This window comes from Pseudorasbora parva, chromosome 14 (assembly GCF_024679245.1).
Source record: "Pseudorasbora parva isolate DD20220531a chromosome 14, ASM2467924v1, whole genome shotgun sequence".
Classification (NCBI taxonomy): Eukaryota; Metazoa; Chordata; class Actinopteri; order Cypriniformes; family Gobionidae; genus Pseudorasbora; species Pseudorasbora parva.
In genome coordinates, this window is record NC_090185.1 from 26642549 (window position 1) to 26664545 (window position 21997).

General features: G+C 36.4%; 1 protein-coding gene across 2 annotated transcripts in view; it reads left to right on the forward strand.

Moving 5' to 3' along the window:
* The window catches only part of ccdc50a (coiled-coil domain containing 50a), a 32044-nt gene that overhangs the window by 3976 nt on the left and 6071 nt on the right, over nucleotides 1–21997 (forward strand). For both annotated transcript variants that reach the window (XM_067416113.1, XM_067416114.1), the window contains exons 2-5: nucleotides 10351–10413; nucleotides 14637–14766; nucleotides 17722–17812; nucleotides 18070–18169. In XM_067416113.1, coding sequence (XP_067272214.1) covers nucleotides 10351–10413; nucleotides 14637–14766; nucleotides 17722–17812; nucleotides 18070–18169 — 384 coding nt within the window. The remainder of the gene's footprint in view (nucleotides 1–10350; nucleotides 10414–14636; nucleotides 14767–17721; nucleotides 17813–18069; nucleotides 18170–21997) is intronic.

A 21997-nucleotide genomic window follows, 5' to 3' on the forward strand; every position in this document is an offset into this window, starting at 1 on the left:
AGCATGTTGACAAGAGATGAAAGTACATTTTTCTGAGGGATAAACTTACTTCGTAAGAAGTTATGAAAATAATGTTGGCATAATGACACTGTCCTAAACCTACCCATGTAAGCAAACAACTACTTCAACTGCGCCTGACATTATAATTTATTTTTTATGAGATGATTATTATACTTTACAACAAATAAATAGCTTTTATAAAACCGTATAAGTCCTGGTGGCTGTTGAGAGTTGGTATGGCATCCGTAACAAATTCCAGCTGCTGAGAGGACGGCGTCGACATATGATGCGTTAGACAAACTAAAAGCTGTGATGATTGCATAGTGGATAGTTTGAAGTTTCAAACATTAAGTTAACAATTTATTTTTCCATACAGGCTGTGGCCTGAGTCCTGTTTATAACTGTCAGACTGTTAATGCATTTGTGATTGAATCTCCATTACCGTGGGGTCCGGTTTTGTGTGTGTGTGTGGGTGTAGATATTCGAATATATTCGAATACATTGCTTGATATTTGATATCCGTTCGAATTAGTTTCTTTTAAAAAATGACATCCCTACTCGTTCATGTGCTTCTCATTTACATCTGAGCGCGTGCGTGTCCCTTTGAGGCAGAATACAGCGGTGTTGAGCATTTATACGGTTGATGGGCAAAGTATTCTTGAGTGCATTATAAAAAACTTAATAATTGTTAATAAATTATTATTTACGATATTTTGAAGTGCCCATGATAACAATATCGTGCATATTCATTATCGTGATATATCGCATTTCCGAAAATAGGCACATGTCTACTCAAAGCTATCATGAATTGGCTTTTTTATTTTTTGGTTTTGGTTTATTTCGGTTTTGAGGCCCTCTCCAAAACGCTCGGTTTAGATGGGCGTATTTCATATTTTCGATGCTGCAAACCAGAGGACCACAAACTCTATCGCAAATTTGATGGATGTTTTTGATTGTAGTATACAGAAGGGAAAGAAGGGAAAAAGGTGTCTGTGCTCAGGATTTAGTTTTAAGTCATAAGTCTTAGATTCTATTTGTGTAGAAGAGCAGCTGTTTGTAGTCATTCAGAATATGCTGACGTCCACAAGCATTACTCTTGTATGAGAGCTGCTGGTACAGAATTCTATATTTTTGTATAAAAGCTGTGATTTTTGGACAGCAAAATGTTATTGTCTAAAGGAATATATTGCTCATTGCACATAACAGGAGTTGTTGGTTATTACTTTATGTTAGTGATTCAGAATATTCTGATGTCTGTATTAATTTACTATGCTGGTTTTCCTGTTGGTTCTTTGCAATTTTGGGACACATTCTGGCAAAGGTAACCTTCCTGTTGACTTGTAAATAGGGGTGTCCATGGTTAACCGATTGACCGATTAACCGTTAAAAATTGCGTAACCGAGTGAAACATTTTGCTTGGTTAAGTGGCGTCAATGACGTGCCTTGAATTTAGTTGTAATATATGTTTGCACCCCTAGAGACCGCCAGAGCGCTCCCAGACATTTGTAATATCTACAAGAAGAAGTCATGACCAGCTTTCTAAGCGGGCAATGAAGCGGGCAAAGAAAGCGTGGGAGCACTTTAAAAATGAGAGTGACGGGGCAAAATGCAAGTATTGCAATGCAGTGCTTACCACATTTTTCAGGCTATAAGTTGCTCCGGAGTATGAGTCGCATCAGTCAAAATATGCGTCATGAAGAGGAAAATAACATGCGTCGCACTGGACTAAAAGTCGCATTAGGGCAGAAGCAGAGCGCGAGCCGCGCACGCTGTGCATAACGGAGCAGAAGAAAGAAAGTTTGAAGTGAGAAACTTGTGAATGACTAAAGAAAAGCAGACGTTACTTTAACTGTAATGAAGAAAACAAAAAAGCTAATCGCGGACTGAAAGCAAGATGGCCAGAGCTGAAGGGACGAGTCCACAGATGCTTGAACTCTCTGCCGGGAGAGGCTCAGCGAGTCAAACGCTGTGTCTGTGGGAATCGTTCTCGGCTGCATAATTTACTAACGTTACATGCTCTAATCGTGCAGGCGCCCTCGCGGCCACTCGCATTGCTCGTTAACTGGAGCGCATCTCATCCCAATTTAACGAAACTCAACGTACGCCTCGCAGACATGAAATAGATCTTAAGAAACTTGAAATGTCTTTTAACAATTTAAAAAGAAAAGAAATAGGCTACTCTCTGATTATGTAATCCATGATGTGCATTTCTCTCTATAGGCGCGTTCACTACGGAGATGGCGGTCGTCAAATTAATAAACTAAAAATAACCCTGACGCACACTATGGTTAACCGAGTATTAACCGCTAAGGGCCTTTGTTAACGGTTAATGAAAAACTTGAAAACGTGCAGCCCTACTTGTAAAATCACTTTTATTTGTTTTATTAATAAAATAAATTGCAATTAAATTAATTATAGGCCATTACAAAATGCATTGTTTTAAAGGTGTCATGAACTGTCTTTTTAATTTTTTTATACTGTTGTCTGAGGTCAACTAATGATGTTTGAATGATGTACACATTTGCCGTGCGCACCGCAATTCAGAGAGAGAGAGAGAGAGAGAGAGAGAATAGCAGAACAAGAACGGAATATAAAGAGATTCATCGGCCTGCTGGGCTTTGCGAGCTCTGGCCCATACGTGTCTGAGTCCAGCGTGCTAAAGTTATGCTCTGTTAGACACGTACACATAAGCAAAACGATCTATAATGCAATACTATCACATATAAAAACATGTTTTACTCACATCGGTGTGTTGCACCATTCCTGTCGGATCCAAATCCAGCATCTACCGGAGATTTGTTTACTAACGATTCCGCAGTGAACTGAAGTGAACATGTCTTCCCCACGTGAGCTGGAACTTCATTAAAAATAAAGTTCAACCACTCATTCCTAATATTAGGATCAGAAGGAAGCTTATGCAGCGACTGTGTTCTTCCACAACCAGGAATAGCGCAATATCTATCTTCCTTGGCATGTATTGTTGTTGACCAGCTAGCACGAGCCCTCCATGAGTCGGTGGGTGGGGCTACTGAACTACACGTGCTGTAGATTCTGTATAGGCGGTGTTTCGTCGCGCACTGACGTCAGTATAAAGGACCGTTTGCTGAGCCTGGTGTCTATAAAAGCTTTTCTTTGACTAACAAGGAAGTTTTCAGCTCTGAAACATAGAGGATATTCTTATATTACCATGACCTTTTATATTTCAAAAGCTCAAGGAAAAGTTGATTTCTCAATTCATCACCCCTTTAAAAGTACAAAATGAGAAAAAACAAAATCAGTATAGAAAAAAGATGCAGCGATAATCGTTTCATAATCGCATTGCAGCCCTCTGTATCGTAATCGAATCGTGAGGTGCCTAGAGATTTCCACCTCTACATGACGTTTTAAAGAATAGCACAACGGCGAGCGCGGCGAGTAAACACCTTCCCAAACGGACGAGATGCGTGCCCAGTCAGCGGAGGATCGCACTGCAGATCCAAACAAAAGGATAAACAAGGCTTAAGGTGGTTAAACAAATCTGTGGTACCAGTCTTGGTGGGGACGACGGCCTTGCATTCGCAGATGACATTGGTCTGACTACAGTCAGACTTATAAAATCAAAAAAACTGCCATACTTTCTCGCTGCGGCACTCTTTTTTTGGGTTTTATCGTTAAACCTGATACTGTTACATGATTGGCTGTTAGCGTGTTTCCTTATGTTGCTAGGTTACCAGAGAGTGAGTGCCTTTGTCCATGCAACCAAACCAAACTTGTTCGATCGAACGTATTTTTTATGGATATCGATTACGTGTCTGACGATTTTTTTTACTTTTTATTGCCCACCCCTAGCTTCAGCTTTCGTTTACCATAACTGATTATTTCATGGTTGATGAAATGTGAATTAAAGCCTCAGATCATATAAAGTTCATACTCATATGGATTATTTTTACAATCTCATTATTAACTTTTTGTCAAAGTGGTATAAGGCTGAATGATTAATTGCATTTGCAATAATATCTTGACATGATAAAACACGGGTATTATAATTATTTTTAACCGCAAAGGCTGTGATTACACTCTGGTCATGTGACGCCAGTTTAAAGCATTCAGCTCTGAGGAAGAATCAATTTTGCACACTATGTAACAGTACACTGTAAAAAAATATTTAGAAAAAAAGTTACCTGGTTGCCTTAAAATTTTGAGTTCATTGAAATTAAATTTATGAGTTAATACAATGAACATTTTTTGAGATTCGACAACCTTTATTAAAATATTATTAAAAGATTTTGTAAGCATATTGGGTAAATGTGTGTGTTTTATTTCTGATGACGCAGTGAAACATGCCAAATAGTGCTATTTTCATGATTTATCAATTTTTTTTTATGTGGTTCGGATTAGACGTGCCGATTTTCGATAATGCGATTTATCACGATAATGAATATGCACGATATTGTTATCGTGGGCACTTTAAAATATCGTAAATAATAATTTATTAACAATTTATAATTTTTTTATAATGCACCCAAGAATATTTTGCCCATCAACCGTATAAATGCTCAACACCGCTGTATTCTGCGTCAAAGGGACACGCCAGGGCTCTACATAACGCCCATTTTGGGCGCATTTACGCCTAAAAATTACTGCGTGCGACTGTGAAAAAATATTTAGGCGCACCGGTGCGAGTGAGCTGCTCAATTCTCATGAATGGATGTGTACAATCGGAATAAAAACTACAACACTGACTGAATCAACACTGAGAAACTGTTAGGCTATGTTTCCTACTGCAATCAACTGCTTTTCATGCCTTCAGTCAGCAGAAGAAGTGCAAAAACGTGTGCGACGGACTACACTTCAAACAACGATTGTTTACAACGATTGAAGTGAAACATGTGTGACGAGTCTGACGACGCAGCCATGTGCACTTTACCAGACGCTTCGCGCTGTTTATCAGCCAAATCAAAATTAACTGGAAATACCACATTTGGATTATCATAAACAAGCCCAGAAATTAGCGGATGCTTGGGGCATAAATGCCATCAAACAATAATGTATTAATAATACATTTAAAAAGCCCTTGAGTTAATCTTTATCACACATGCTGTTTAAAAAAAATACTAAATGTATATAATGAGCGAGTATATCATGAAGATTTTTTCCAAACCGGGTTTTTGTCTTATTCTGAATCACTGTAAGGTTACACACAAAATAAATTATTCCCGCTGCGGATTAGCACAATATCTGCGTGACTCACCACAAACAGAGAGAAGTAGATCCGGCTGCAATGTTCTCCCGCGAGACGCATGCGGTTCTGTTTATGGAGCGCCAAAAGTTACAGCTTGCTATAGCTCCAAATATTGGCATGATTGCATGTGTGATACTGATCTCGTACAAAAATCTAATAGACAAGTTGATATTAAGTAACAACGTTTTAGCCACAACACTGTCTATTTGTGAAAATCAAAGCCACACCAGAACTGATTCGCATCTCCTAGCGATTCGATTCAAATGAATCTTGTGTTTTGAACTATTGACTGAATGACTTGCCGCCACCTACTGGCGGTTTTTATTTTCATATTTATACTTTGCATGGACTTTTTTTATTTAAAATATTAAACTTTTAAAGTTTAATTTGTACATATTTCTTAATTCAAAAACTTATATGTAAAACATTCATACAACATTAACTCATGCATTAAATGCATAGGTGTTTGATTGTATGAAGTCCAGTTCTGCTTTTTGTGTGTGTGTGTGTGTGTGTGTGTGTGTGTGTGTGTGTGTATTTGTGTGTGTGTGACTGTGTGTATTTGTGTGTATTTGTGTGTATTTGTGCTGTACTCTCAGAAGTTAATGATAATATTATGTCAGAATTATGTTGAATTTAAGAAATTGACAGATGATGCATACATTTAATAAGATTAGAAAACATTGCTCTTATAATGGTAAAAATGACCCTGGACATTAAAGGACAAATATCGTCCTGTAATGGGAAAGTTATAATTGGAATGTGTTTGGTGGATTAGAACGTGCTCCTAAATTTTTGACTGTGCTCCTAAATTTTTTTAATTAGGAGCACAAGTGCTCCTCAAGAAAAAAGTTAGCGTAGAGCCCTGCACGCGCTCAAATATAAAGAAGCCCAACGTGCGTTTGCACATGACTGAACCGGTGAAGGAGACGCGCTGCTGAAGTGCCGCTCAGTGACAGCAGAGGGCGCTGATGAACTGCAGAATGAAGCCGGTTACCCCGGAAACCAGCAAATAAACAAAAAAAAAACACGTGTAGTTTTTAAAACAGCCATTTGTTTTTGTAATCTCAGTGTTGTTCATCACAGCACCAAATACTTAATACTTAAAGACTTAATAGGCTATTTATTTTCAAATTTAAACATTTTTATGTTTTAATCTGGACTACAACCCTAATAATTAGAACTGTTCTAATTATTTGTTATTGTTCAGTATAACTTTGAGATACGTACTTCATTAGTTAACATTTTTAATTCATTATTACCAAACTGACAATGAAAAATACGTATAAAGAATTAATCATTCTATGTTAATTTCTTAGTTACTTTTTAATAACATTAAAATCAATATAACTTTTTTAATGGACCTAAGATGAAACTAACAATGATCAGTATTTCTTAACTTACATTAACAAAAACATTATACTTTCTGTACCAAATGTAGCTATTGCTCAATCTTAGTTAATGCATAAACTAATGAGACCTTATTGTAATTTGTAAGCCTACCTGTTGTCCTGAAAAAAATCAAGAGACCACATAACATTGATTTCTCAAGAGGGGTCTCTTAATTTTTTTTTCCAGAGCTTTATATATTTTTGGTGCATTATTGTATTTAAACATTCAGTTATTTTTGTTCTTACAAAAATAGTTCTTAAAGCTGTTATGCTATGGCAACATTTTTTTTTGCAACTTATTTCAATATCGTGATAATATCGTATATCGTGATAAAACTTCATCAATTAATCGCAACATGAAAAATTGATATCGGCACATGCCTAGTTCGGATACAATAATATTTTGAGTTTCTATTTATTAAACTAATTTCCTTCATTGTATCAACTCAGATTTTTAATTTCAATAAACTCAAAATTTTAAGGCAACCATGTTACTTACTTTAAGTTAAACCAACAAAAACTAACAAAAACTTTTTACAGCGTACGGTTTGTTTAAGTTGTCGTGTAGTTTGTTGTTCATACTATACAATAGAGGTGGGAGGAAAGATGATCTTTTTTCTAACGATTCTGGAGTCATTCTGAGCTTAGTTTTTAACCACACATGCGCGATTGCACATAGAAACACCCATATTCTGATGTGATTACAATGACAGGACATTTGCGGGCTTCATTGCACAGGATATGAACTATAAGTGTGAGAAACGTGCTTTTCTTTATGTAATGCTTGCTGTGCATTACAGTATTTCCCTTACAAATGCTCTACGAAGGCATCGTTTATGTTGTTTGGAATGCAGTGGGCTTACATATTAGAAATATGAAACTGACAAAAGGCTGCTTTCAATTTCAAATACGGGCCGGCGCTTTATGAAGAGGCTCTGAGAGACTCCGTCTAAGTGGCTAAATTTACTTGCATCTCAAAATGCTTTAATGACGCAAAAAAAATTAAGCACCGTCAGTTATGTCAAGACTTAAAGGATTAAATAGAAGGACAAACCACAACTTATATTAGTTCATCTTATAGCATTGTTAATGCAGCTTATTAGGTCTATAATGTCATCATAATAATCCAAACTTTAAGATGAATGGAAAACGTTCAGATAGCCTGGCTACTCTTAATGAAAAATGAAAAAAAAAAAACTCTTAGTTTATTGTTTGTAATGTTTTTTTCCCCCTCTCTTTATTATTTACAAGCTTTTATGTTTTGAAGCTATTAGTGCTATTAGTTTATATATTTAAAATTCCCACCACACAATTGTTTTCATTTAAATATTTAATGTGTAATAATTCTTTGAAAAAGTACTGTAGTTAAGAAAAGATTGTTTTATTAATAAAATAAATAATAATAAAAAGATAGTTTTGGAGTCAGATCATGACTCCTATGGAATCGGATCGAATCGTGGGGTGCCTAAAAATTTCTATCCCTGCCATACAATGATTTATTGCTTGTCTTTGTTGAATAATACAGAAGATAAAGAGCTTAACAATTACATATAAAATCGCAATATTGGTTAAATAATTCGCAATTCAATTATTTTGCAAAATGGTTCAGCCATAAAGTGGTAGTTGCGTAGCTTTCTATGGAGGGACAGAAATCGCTCAGATTTCATTAAAATATCTTGATTTGTGTTTCCAAGATAACGAAAGTCTTACTGGTTTGGAATGACATGTGGGTGAGTAAATGATGACAGAATTTTTGGGTGAGCTAACCCTTTAAATAGTCTCTTGTATATAGAGAGGAAACCCTTAGTAGATGATACAGAGACTTTCTTGGTTCCAAATGTTACTCAGCCATTCTAGGGCATTGTCATATTGCTTCACCAACCAGTAGAGTATAAAGGATAGTTTGCTAAATGTAAATGTTGGTTCCTCATTTAACGCTATGAATATCCGATAGTCTCAGTTCCGCAGCTTTTTTTTGTTTTGTTTCAGGATGCCACTGAAGTTGCTAATAAGCAGCAGATGGGCGACGTCTTTAATCACAAATCTGCAGCAGTGGCTTAATCTTATCCTCTTGTCTCGCCCAAGCTAAGAGTACAAACGCATACTGATGTGGAAATCGCTGACTAAATTAGTACGGTGTGAATTGTTTTTCACGTCAATATTAAACCTCTCGCTAAAATCACTCCCAACTGTAGCACGCAGGCTGATTATGGTGTGTAACTGGTTGCGTGCGTTCGGTTATATTAATTCCGCTCACTTCCCAGAAACAGTAATGCCGTTTTCCTTGCAGACTGAAATGCAAAAGTTGCTTTTATCTGATCGGGGTTATCGGAGCATGTTTCTAAAGCTTGAGGGTTTTTTTTGTTTGTTTTTTTATCAGTCACAAATTAAGTACACGATTTCATCGCTTCTCCACCTGTTATGAACCCTGTCTCAATAGCTGGGAGGCTGCCAGGTGCAGAATCAGACCTGTGTAAAACATTAAAAAGGCTGATAAGAGCATGGTAAAAGGCGGATGTGAAGACGTGGTTTCGGTTTCTCAAGATATATTTATAACCGAGGTGATAATGGTCTGTTGCTCTGCAGTTTCAGACTAACACAGACCCACTCCTGCATGACCGTTCCACAGAAGCATGATCATTCGAATGCATACATTTTCTGTCCGATTGCACTTTTTTTTAGTTTAAAACTGGTTTAAATGCATAAAAAGATGCCATATATGTATATGTGTATGTGTATGTATATATATATAATATAGTACCTCTCTCATGTATACACACACTATAATTTTACAAAAACATTAGTTATTTGTCATGTTTCTGTTATTTAAAGTGTCAAAATATCATGTGGTGGGAACATCTAGCTATTCTTCTAAAACTTCTGTTTTAGAAACATCTTTGAGGCGACTAAATTTATTCAGATTCATTTTCTACACTCTCTGGCATGCTTTCCAAAGCGTTTCGTAACACAAAATTGCAAATAATATACAAACAAACATTGTCCAATGATGTCCATTTTATGAAATATCATGTGGTGCGACCATCAAGAAATGACAAAGTTTTGGACTTATATGTTGAAATCCAATTAAAGATAGGGCATTGCATCATATACCAATTTGCCAAGGACCCATTAAGGCAGCATGTTTTTAACTATCTCAGATTTGGGGGGAAAATGGCCTTTTTAACAGCTGGTATGCAGTTACCAAATTTGGATATCATGTGGTGTGACCTCAAAAGTGTGTTAAGTTATTTCTGCAAATAGATATTTTTATCATAAATATCATAGGGACCTTTTGTGGGGATCTAGCTTGGTTTTGTGGTTAGGTTGCCAATTCTTTTTTTGTAAGATTTTTTTTAATGTTTTAAAAAATGTAAGTCTCTGAGGGCATTGACACAGAGGGTTTCCTCCCTGTATAGTTTACAACATTAGTTAGATTTTTTTTTTTTCCTTTAAGAAAATCAAACTATTAGTCTCGGCGGATATCAACCTGAATCGGTTATCGTATCTGTGCATCTCTAATAGAAATCTTGTAACATTATAAAACCTCAGTGACCCTAAACTTTTGAACGGAAGTTTAAATCCAATACTTACTCTAAATACTTTGTTGTGTATTCAGGCTGTTTTCGCACCTGTTATCCCGAGGTTGCATTGTGGACTTCCTGCATGGGCTGAAAATGTGACGCAACTCTTTGTTAAAAGTAAATAATCAGATTTCTATCTCTTTTTGTCCGTCTGCAGTGTGCCGGGACTTTGCCGTGCTAGAAGACCATTGTCTGGCCCACAACCTTCAGGAACAAGAAAGTAAGTCCTTTCATAGCCTGTACTTTTTTCTTTTCTTTTTTTTAAAACTTAGAATTACATTGAAGGTTATGACCCTGAAGTTGTTTGTTGCCACTAAATGAGTCATTCAAAGCCTTTACGGTTTTTCCCGTCCTTTTGAGCGTGTGATATTAATAACAGGAAAGCAAGTTTCTTACCTACCATCTTCCCCTTTTGCTGCAATGTGAGGTGTTACACCTCGACCACAGATCTTATCCATCATATGTGTTTTGTTAGCACTTGTATGTGAGAAAGATGCCATACATGTCAGATGGCAACTGCGCTCTTGAAGACACAATGAAGGACCTAGACAAAATGTGGATGGCTGCAAAGATTTTGTGTTTTTGTGAATGGATGTACCATTGCAAGGACACTCAAATAAAAAGGAAGTTCCTCTTCCAGGAAGAGTCAGTATCTGTGTCATACAAAAAAAACTATTTGGAAAAAGTTTGAAGCCACAAAAAAGGCTGTTCTGTTGTTTCTGTTTCCTGAAGAGACATTGCAGATTCTTTCAACTGTATGCTTTATGGAAAATTCTGAAAACTCCCTCTTTTAGATTTGATACGTGGGTAGGTGTTAGAAACACTACTGACATTTAATTATTAAAGTCTGGCAAATTCATATTTTTGTTAATACAAACAATTACTACAATAAATTAACCCATAAGAAAGTCCTTAAAATGGACCGAGACTATTTTCTCTTCAGTAGAGCAGTTATTTTAGTTTTATTTATATACTATTTAGTGATGCACTATATATCGGCCACCATATCGATATTGGACGATAAGATTATTTAGCCGATATATTAAAGCTGATAAATAATGGATTATTTCTTTCAGCTGAGACACTTCAGGTGCACACTGTCCGCCATTATGGTTTTAAATTGCTTGGAATATGATTGGAATCACTTCAAAAAAGGAAAATACAAGTAGTTGTCATGGTTTAGTCATAGTTTACATAAAATTGTAATGAAAACATCATAACATGTTTGCTTGAGACAGGCTTTTAATGGTGAGTCTTTTGATTTTGTAATCAGGCTCTCAAAAGTGATATAGCCATCAATTTTGGAATTAGACAATTATTTGACAGTATATCGGTTATCGGCTTTCAAATGTAAAAAACAACATTTTCGGACAATTATCGGACAATTTTTCTGTGCATCCCTAATACTGTCATAGCGTTTCCTCATGTTGTATTAGCTATTGTTTTTATTTTTTCAGGTTACATTTTAAGTTTTAGTAATTGCATGTACTCTTATCATTTTAATTAGTTTTTTTTAACCTTTATTTTTATTTCAGTTTTAGTAAGTTCAGTACTTTTTATTATTTCCACTAGTTGCTGAAGAATTCATATTTATTCTATTTAAGCTTTATTTTGAATTATTCCAGATTTCGAATTAAAGGACAACTCCGGTGAAAAATGAACCTAGGGGTAATGAACAGATGGTTACCAAGTACCAAGTTCTCTCGGATGCGTTTTCATGAAAATCGAATCGAGATAAAGAGTTTTATCTCTAAAAACAGATTAGCTTATAACACTAGTCTATGGGGCACAGAGTAGACACAGGGTGGTAAAATTAAATCGCTAGTTTATACCACTAACAAGGCTCAAAATAGCCTCACACTAACACGGTAGCATAATGAGGGTCCCTACATGCAAACCGAAGCATTGAGAACTTAGTGAGTGTACAAACAGTTTAATAAGAGGATACTTTATAAACACAGCGCATTACGCGTTCACGGACAGGCACCATCTTGGAAAACAGTCTCGACGAATCGATCCACGCTTTTCTAAGTGAGCTGGTCGATAGGAATTAAGTTTGTGAAATGTAATAACATGGACATTTTTATTTTTATTTATTTATTTTCTCTGTTGTGTTCAGTGTTTTCTTCCGGAAACAACGGACCATATGAGATTCCAAGTCACAGTTCATCACTTAGCAGAGCTCTCGTCGCTCGATGAGTCGAGACTGTTTTCCAAGACGGCGCCTGTCCGTGTAATGCGCTGTGTTTATAAAGTATCCTCTTATTAAACTGTTTGTACACTTACAAAGTTCTCAATGCTTCGGTTTGCATGTAGGGACCCTCATTATGCTACCGTGTTAGTGTGAGGCTATTTTGACCCTTGTTAGTGGTATTAACTAGCGATTTAATTTCACTACCCGGTGCCCCATAGACAAGTGTTACAAGCTAATGTGTTTTTAGACATAAAACTCTTTACATTCAATTTCCATGAAAACGCATCCCAGAGAATGATCTAGTCTGTAACCATCTGTTAATTACTCACTAACAGTTATCATAACAGTTAATTTCTCACCGGAGTTGTCCTTTAAGTTTTTATTTGTATCTAATATTTATATTATTTTAATTAATAGTTTTAGTTAAAGGGATAGTTTTTGATTTACTCACCCTTAAGCCATCCTAGTATAGGTATATTACATTCTTCTTTCAGACGAACACAATCAGATCGAACACAATCAGACGATTAGAGTTATAATTAAAAAATCTCCTGGCTAATCCAAGCTTTATAATGGCAGCCCAAAATGTCAAGCCCAAAAAAGTACATCCATCCATTATGAAAGTACTCCATACATCTCCAGAGGTTAATAAATGCCTTCTGAAGCGAAGTGATCGGGTTGTGTAGGAAAAATATCTATGTTTAACACGTTATAAAGTAAAATATCCAGCTTCCTCTAGACCGCCTTCTGTATTCAACTTGCGCAAAAAACTGTAACGCCTCCCACAGGTCAAAACGCTTCCTACATCATAAGATGAGCCAATTACGCTCTTTTCGTATGTTGAATACGAAAAATATCTGCCAGAAGCTAGATATTTTACTTTAGAAAGTTTTAAATATGGATATTTTTCTACAAAACCCCATCGATTCACTTTAGACTCTTTATTAACTCTTCAGAGCCGTGTGGAGCACGTTTATAATGGATGCATGCACTTTTTGGGTTTAAAATTTTGGGCTGCTGTTCATTTCCATTATAAAGCTTGGAAGAGCCAATATAACTCAGATTGTATTCGTCTGAAAGAAGAAAGTCATATACACCTAGGATGACTTGAGGCTGAGTAAATCATGGGCTATTTTCATTTTTGGGTGAACTATCGCTTTAACAATAACAACACTGTAGTAGAGCGTTTTTTATGATGGACCAAAAGCAGCTTCTTTGACCATTAAATCAACAGGCCTGACCTTTCATCAGCTTGTGTGTCACACATCAACTTTGTTGAGTCACATTGGCAGATGGTGCTAAACTGTCCAAGCTGAAAGAAAAGTCGGAATAGGGCTCGTTCTCTTGTGGTAATGTTCAAATAGCTCCTCATAATAAATGATGCTGGCTTGACTGACTTGAGCTATGTCTATCCCATACATGTTTCAATTTATGGCTTTTTTTTTTCTTTTTTTTCTGGTACTCTTTCTTAAATATAGCGTGTGCTCACAGTCACAGGATCAATAAAAAGCGTTCAGACTTTGGGAAAATGATGCTAGAATTGCGTCAGCATCTAGGATTTACTGCCTTTTCGACGCAGCACATTGACTCGGCCTTGAAATGGCAACTGGTTTGATATTACCCCTCAAATTGCCATTTCAGATCATGTGCTCTCAGTTATATATATATATATATATATATATATATATATATATATATATATATATATATATATATATATATATATATATATATATATATATTATAATATTTTATTATTCTTAAATAATAAATTATTTAAAAATTCTGAAGTTTATTTATAAAACAATTAACAATTTTAATATTATTCAGTGAAATTAACATTTCAGTGAAAATCCATTTTTCAAAATGCTTATAAATCATACAGGATGAGTTTTTTTTTGAGAAAGTACAAATGCAGAATGTGTCCTGTGATGGGTAGGTTTAGGGGCAGTGTAAGGGGATAGAAAATACGGTTTGTACAGTATAAAAACCATTATGCTTATGGAAAGTCCCCACATTTCACAAAAACAAACGTGTGTGTGCGCATTCACTACTCACTTGTCCTAATTTATGTGCTCTAACTTGGGTGGGTTAAATGCAGAGGACAAATGGGCTCCCATACCTTCACATGTCATAAAAAGACATCTTGTGATTTTGTGTCATTCATTTGCATTAGCCATGGTGTGAAGCGAGCCTCTCTAGTGTCTGTAACCTCTCAGTGACGCTTTTCTCCTCTTTTACTCTTCCAGTCGAGAGCCACCTGGCCTCCAACGTCCACAAGAGCCGTCTGGTGCAGCAGGACCTGCAGGTGGCCAAACGCCTGCAGGAGGAAGAGGACCTGCGGGCCAAAGCCGAGAGCCAGAGACAGCATCGCCGCATGTGAGTGACCACCTGAACACTTCAAAAAAAAGAAAAAGCTTATAAGAGACCAGAAAGATGCTGATTGTGTAGAGATTAAAGGTCAGACTGTGCCGTTCCTGTTTGTGAAAGAATGTGGAGACCGAATAGGAAGGTCATTATTTTCTCTGACCTTCCCAAACTCTCGGCAGCAGACATCGGATATCAGAGGGCCTCATCGCTTCTTGTTTTTGCCGTCTGTTGAGATAAGTAGGTGTGCTTCAAGTAGGAGCGGATGACATGGACATAAATCAGTCCTTCGTGTTGTGTCTCTACTTTACACCCCGATTGTAATACAGAACATAATATGTGGAGATTAGCCTGGCTCCTGCTGCGCTTTGAGCTTGTGTCTGAACGCGAAGGACTTGTCGTCTCGTAGTACGCCGATGCAGTAAAATGTTTTGACTTCCCCTCATGCCACATGCGGATAAAGTGTTCCTTCCTGCTGGGCGACGTCTCAAGGCCTCTGAGCTGATGGTATCATCCGAGTTTGAGCATGGCAGAGCAGGAGAGCGAAGAGCCTGAGGGGAGACGCATTGCACAGCTCAGACATTGCAGTAGGAGATATTGTTACGTCCATTTGTTTGTTAGAAATATACACTATCTGCGCTCGGCAAGATTTTAATAGACGCATCTAATTGATCAAAAGTGACAGTAAAAAAATGTTTAATGTTGCAAGAAAAAGTTTCTGGTCCTCATTGACTTCCCCATTGTATTCTTTATTTCTGTACTATGGCAGTCAATGGAGACCAGCACAACTGTCAACACTGATGAAAAATGCAAATCAGCATATTAGAATGGTTTCTGAAGGATCATGTGACACTGAAGACTGGAGTAGTGATGCTGAGAATATTTTCAAAAAGAAAACAGTTATTTAAAATTTTCGCCGAGTTTTTAATCCAATCGTTGAAGCCTTGGTGAGTAATAGACTCGCTTTAAAAACAGTGCTAGGCCTTATAGTGGGCAAATTCCAATCAGAAGTGAGCATCTCTATAGAATCAGCGGTTCCGAATCCTGAATCAATACGCTGATTCATACCAGTTCGAATCTTTGTTTTGAAATCGGCCCATCACTACATAAGTTGTTATTTAGGGTTTTTTTTGCGCACAAAAACTACTCTCATCGCTTCATAAAAGGATTGTAGAGCCACTGTAGTGAGATGAACTTTGTAACGACGTCTTTAGTGCCTTTATGAGTCTTGAGAGAGGAAATGATTTTAGTGTCAATGAAGGCCTTTCTGAGCCATCAGAGTTCAACAAAAATATCTTCATTTGTGTTCAGAAGATGAACCAAGGGCTTTTGGGTGTCGAACGACATGAGGGTAAGTAATTAATGACAGAATTTACATTTTTGGGTGAACTAACCCTTTAACTCCAACTCTTCTGCCATATCTAGATGAAAATTAATCGTGATGACTTTTAACCCTAGGTCACATGATTTAAAAACAATTCAATTGCTTCCTTAAAGTGACCATCGCACGTTCCCTTTGCTAACGGATTTGTGAAGGGATTCAGTTGTTCACTATCATTTGGAACGCTCTTAAAAATGGCTCCCCCTTCTCAAAGTGCCCTTCACGGTGGCAGAAACGCCGTTTGGAATTCTTTAGTTCTGCATGATTGAAAATGTCGTGTTGCCTCCTAAACCTGGCTTTGAGTCAAACTAATTACATTATCTAGGTTGTAATGGGATTGCTTTACTAATTACCCTCCGAACGGTAATCACATGCTGATTACTTGTGAATTAATCTCCCAAACTTGTATAAATCTTTACAGAACAGTACAAGATGGACACTAGATATTGTATTAATGTATTTATTTATAATAATCATCATATTTAACATTTAAATATCAGCAAATATTTAGTTATTTATGATGTCTTTACAAAAGTGTTTACAAAACCTTAAAGGACATTTTTATTTTATTCAGTGTTGTTTTTTGTTAATTAGAACAAATTAAATTATTTTAAACAAAATAATCTAAAATGAAATAATTAAAAGCTAATTCAACATATTAATATAATAATTTATAAATACTACTAAATCAATGCTGGTTTTATTGTATGATTCCAAGTTTATTTTGAATAAATGACTTATTAATCATTAAAGGTGCACTATGTAACATTTTTTTCAGTAAAATATCCAAGAACCACCAGGCAAGTGTTACACATTTTGTTCACAATTGAGTACTTAAAATTTCACAAATGTTTCCAACTATAAATTGTGAGAAAATTGCTGCTTTAACCGATGAACCGGAACGTCTGAGGTAGTCGCCTGTCAATAGCGTCATATCTGCGTTACCCTCAGTTTCTGGTTTTATTTTGCAGAAATGCTTTACTCCTACTGCAGTGTGCTACAAGTGTCACAGCAGTCGCTGAGCGAACGCACAGAGTAACGTCATAACATCATTTTTAACACACTTAAATGTATCTAATATGTTAAACAGAGCTGCGTTACCTCATACTCATGACAGGGAAAAGTGGAAATGGCGCCGGCGACTGTGACATAATAAAAGTCCCGCTGCTTGTGAGGCATGTGTTGCGTTCATCTTATTAACAATCGATCCATGAACTTGATTCTTATCCTGATTCTTTTCCACCGGCTGTGAGGTGAAGAAAACATGTCCCAAGATTCTGCACTCAAACTTGCCGTCATTAAACGAAGCCTTTGTTTTGAATAGGCGCCCTCTAGCGGACTGAAGTTACATAGTGCACCTTTTAAGACTTGTTTTCATTCACATAATTTAATCAGCTAAAATGTATTATGGTGACAGCCATAGCTAATAGTAACATGTTTCTTTGTAGCACATTGCCCTCTATGCGAGAAACTGGTCTTCTAAGAACAATTTCTTCTCAGACTCAGTAGGCGAAACACCATGGTGGCAGATTTGAGAAGCTCACGGTGTGAAAACTCAAGTGTTTTCTTTCCCTCTGTCCTTTCAGGGAACGGATCGACATTGAAGTGGCTCAGGAGATTCAAGAACAACTTGTCCGGCAGGCTGAACAACTGAGGCAGCAGGAAGAGAAAGATGAGGTGAGAGCAGGACGCCTTCGAGCCATTCACAACATACACACACTCGGGTTGTGTTGGTCATTGATTTAGCCACGCCCACAGTAGTCACATTACTTCACTGTGATTGTGTTTGTTACACTTCAGAGCACATACTGGCATTCTCCGTGTGTTATTCATCAGTAAGGCATTGATGTAACCACGCCCATGTTTGTTACATAATTGCAGCACTCGTTTCCCTCCACTCATTCTTCTGAATTTGTTTATGTCTGCTCCACTAGGCCATCGCCCGTAAGCTGCAGGAGCGAGAGATGAAAGAGGAGAGAAAACGGCAAAAGCAAATGGAAGCAAACTTTGAAGAGGAGTACTACGAAGATAAAGGTGTGTAGAGCACCCCCCTAGTGGAAGGTGTGCAGTCGAGCAAAGATGAGGTTCAGAGAACAGAATGTGTGTTCGCGTCAACACATTTGACTGCTGGAAAATCTGCATTTGTAAGGTTTTCTGCATGGCTGTTCACCAAATCTACAGCTCCCCATCACATATTTTACCACAGTATTGAGTTTGAAATGCCTTTTCATGGTAGCCAGTAAATTCAATAAATGATAAACAAACAATAGTTTTTAATTAGTGGCACAAAAAAGCAAATATGCAACACAACAAGTAAAGTCTGATTCAGAAAAAATAACTTTCTTTGCAATCAATCGGTCAAGACTCCCATATTATTGTTCTGAGCAGTGTTGATATTAACTAAAACTATTAAAAACATTTGTTTATTGAAATAAAGCTGATATTAGATAACAAGAATTTTGAAATGTTGCCTTTCCAACTAATTGAAATAAGTGCCATAATTACTAACTGAAATAAAAATAAATATAAAAATATTCAGAAAAAAAATTGAGTGCAAAACAACAAAAAATTAAGCAAATCTATAAATGAAACCTGAAAATATAAGCCAATTCAAAATATTAATATAAAATATAATAGTATATAAATAATACCGAAATAACACTGGTTCTGGGTGTATTAATTGCTGAATTTGGTTACTGAATTACTAACTGAAATCAAGTTAATGTACTAAAATTACTAAAACTGAAAAAAGCTAAATTGATGCATTAAAAAAGTTTAATAAGCCTGACAAAAAAAACAAAAACAAAAACCACCACAAAGATGGCACGCATCAATCACAAAGATATTTTACAAATACGTCTAATTGAAAGTATTACTAAATTTATAATAGTATTAGTGCTTTCAAATTGATTAATCATGATTAATGGCATTCAAAATAAATTTGTGTTTATGTAGTATATGTGTGTGTGCTGTGTATGATTTATATATAGATAGACAGACAGACAGACAGACAGACAAATAATTGTTATATTTATATGCAAATATACATTTTCATATATATGTGTGTGTATTCAAATGTAAAATAATACTTATACACTATACATGCGCACATTTTATGTAAACAAACTTTTATTTTGGATTCAGTTAATCAATTTGACAGCACTAATATAAATAATAATAAAATAAGACTAGTTCCGGATGATATATATATGTTGTTATGGTTAATGTAGTTAGGGCCAGTTAATCCATCCATGTAGGACATTTGAGGTTTTGACATTCTTGCACTGTTTCAGTTGGTTCGGAGTATCGTACTTATGCTTTAGGAAGCAATTACAGTAATGAACACATTTCAAGCCTCAAGCCCTCCAGATACTTTCATCTGTTGAGAAGTTAGACAAAATGTCAACAAACTTGACCGCATGCTAGTGTGCAACTTGAGTTTGTTTAATAAACATAGGGATCTGTGGGAAGGTTTTCCTGCCTCCTATCTACAATAGCACCAGCGGACCATGTTGCAATCGTAATGAGTAACCATTTAGTGGCTTATGCTATAAAACTGGACATGCAAGTTGTTCATGTCAACACTGCACCTGTTAACTCAACCCGCCCTGCATGGCTGCCCTTGTGTGCCAGTGTTTGCATTCAAACTGTTTGCTTTCACGTGTTATATAATCATTCTCTTCTTGCAATCATTCGGATGTGTTTAGGGCCTCTTGCTGATCAGCCAGTTTCGTACCCATAGGGTCTGTTTGCCTCGTTAAACAGCCATTCAAACCTTTCATTCATAGGTGCTTAATGAAGAGTGCGTTTCTCCAAAACCCCATAAACCTTAAAGTGAAACTTCAGCACGTAAGGCATTTCTTTGTGTGGTTGATATTCTGTTCGTAAGGACCCTGCTATGATAAACACAGATTAGCACCCGCCTACAGGTCACAACATAAAAGATTCACCATCTCCGAGAGCGCTTTGTGCAGGAGTATCTTTAGCTCTTTCTCTCCCGCTCCCTGTCGAGCCGTGACAGCATAACTAAGCTCTGTTCTCACACACCAGGATGCAAAACATGAGGCTGCGTTTCTGCAGTGATGTGTAGAGAGGAGATCAGACATGTTGATCTGAACCCTCGACCTGTGAATCTGCGATTTAAAGAAATGCATCTAATTTTAGGAGGTTTAACAAGATATTTGCAGTCTAAAAAGGCGTAAATTCTTGGTTTGTTGGCATTAATATGAACGAAAATGCACATAGGCCCTTTTATAAATTCCTAAAATGTGCACACATTTAAGATTTGAATGTTGAAAGAGGATTAAGGCATTAAAAATGAGAAATCTCTGAAGACTTTAGGATGTTTTTTTTTTATGTTAAAATGAGAAATGAACTGATTTGCAGCCAATAAGCAAATGTGAAATAGCAGCTTTAAAATATTATGAAGCAGTGGTGTTTTGTTTTGTTGTGTTTTTTCTTTTCTTCTATTTTTGTATTGTGGGTTTTTTGGGCAGGATTTAAATTATTTACATTTTTTGGTTAACATAACATACTTTCAGTGCCAACCCACATATTACTCCTTATCAAAACATATATAGGTCAATGACATGACTTGCACATTTTTCTAAGTGCATTATTTCCTTTTAAAATAATTAGTAAATAAATTCACTTAAAAATCACTATTCTATAAAACCTATCATAAACCCCCAAAATGTCAGGTGGGGCAACTGTCCGAACCAAAGAACAGACACAACCCAATCAGAGAACGTGTTTTTCAGGTTCTTTTTTTTTTTTTTTTTTTTTTATCTAGAAAAGAGCAGTGCGCTGCCTTTTTTTAAATGTTGCTAGGCAACCCCTGAATCAGCTGTCCTGCTAGTCTAATCAAGGTAACAGTCACCACAACGGAAGGCCTTCCTCGCTATTTATTCGATTGGACAACCAGTAAGGTTTTTTTTGTAACATCAGGCACTTGTAGCGCTCCTACAAAAATGCGAAGCGCAGCAGGCTGTTAAAGGGTTAGTTCACTTTCAGCGGTACGCGAGTAACCCCCGACGCTACGTTTTGTTTTGCTCTATCCTTTGCGCTTCTGCGTTCGTCAATACGCATGCATCAAGGGTCAAGGGTTACTCTTTTAGAGCAAGAGACTCGCATACCACTGACCGCCCGAAGCTAGTTATTTTATTCTAAAGTTTAAAAATGGATATTTTTCTTACATAAAAGTGTCACTTTGCTTCAGAAGGCCTTTATAAACCCCCCGGAGCCTTGTGGAGCAGTTATATGAAGGATAGATGCACTTTTATGGATATTTTTAATAAAACTCAGATTTTTCTTGTATAAAAGAAGAATGTCATGTACACCTGGGATAACTTGAGGGTGAGTAAAACTATCCCTTTAAAACGTGAGGCGCCCAGGGTGCATAACAGGCATGCAAAGCGATCAGTGCCAATAGAAAACTATTTAAAAATACTGCCTCTCTGCAAAAAAAAAAAAAAAAAACATTCTGTCCGATCTAAGAAGACTATTTAAAAATGTTGTCTTAATAATAATAATAAAAAAGTAAAAACTAAACACTATGGCATCCTTTTAGATTTGAAACCTTTAATCAAAATGTATAAATATCAGTAGTTTTAAAGTTGTTGAGAAACTTTTGTCCAGCTATTTGTATATTCTCAAATGTCAGGGTGGCACAACTGCAAACATGGCTCTTATTATGAAATGTAATAACAGTAGATATTATAATGCATAATCCAGATGAGCCCAACTGATCTTTGTGGCAGAGTGAAAAGGTTTGTAAATCTCTCAAATACTTGGGAAAAACTGCTCATTTTAAGTATGAGTAGGTTGGCACACTTTCCATGTCAGGTGGTACAACTACAGTAT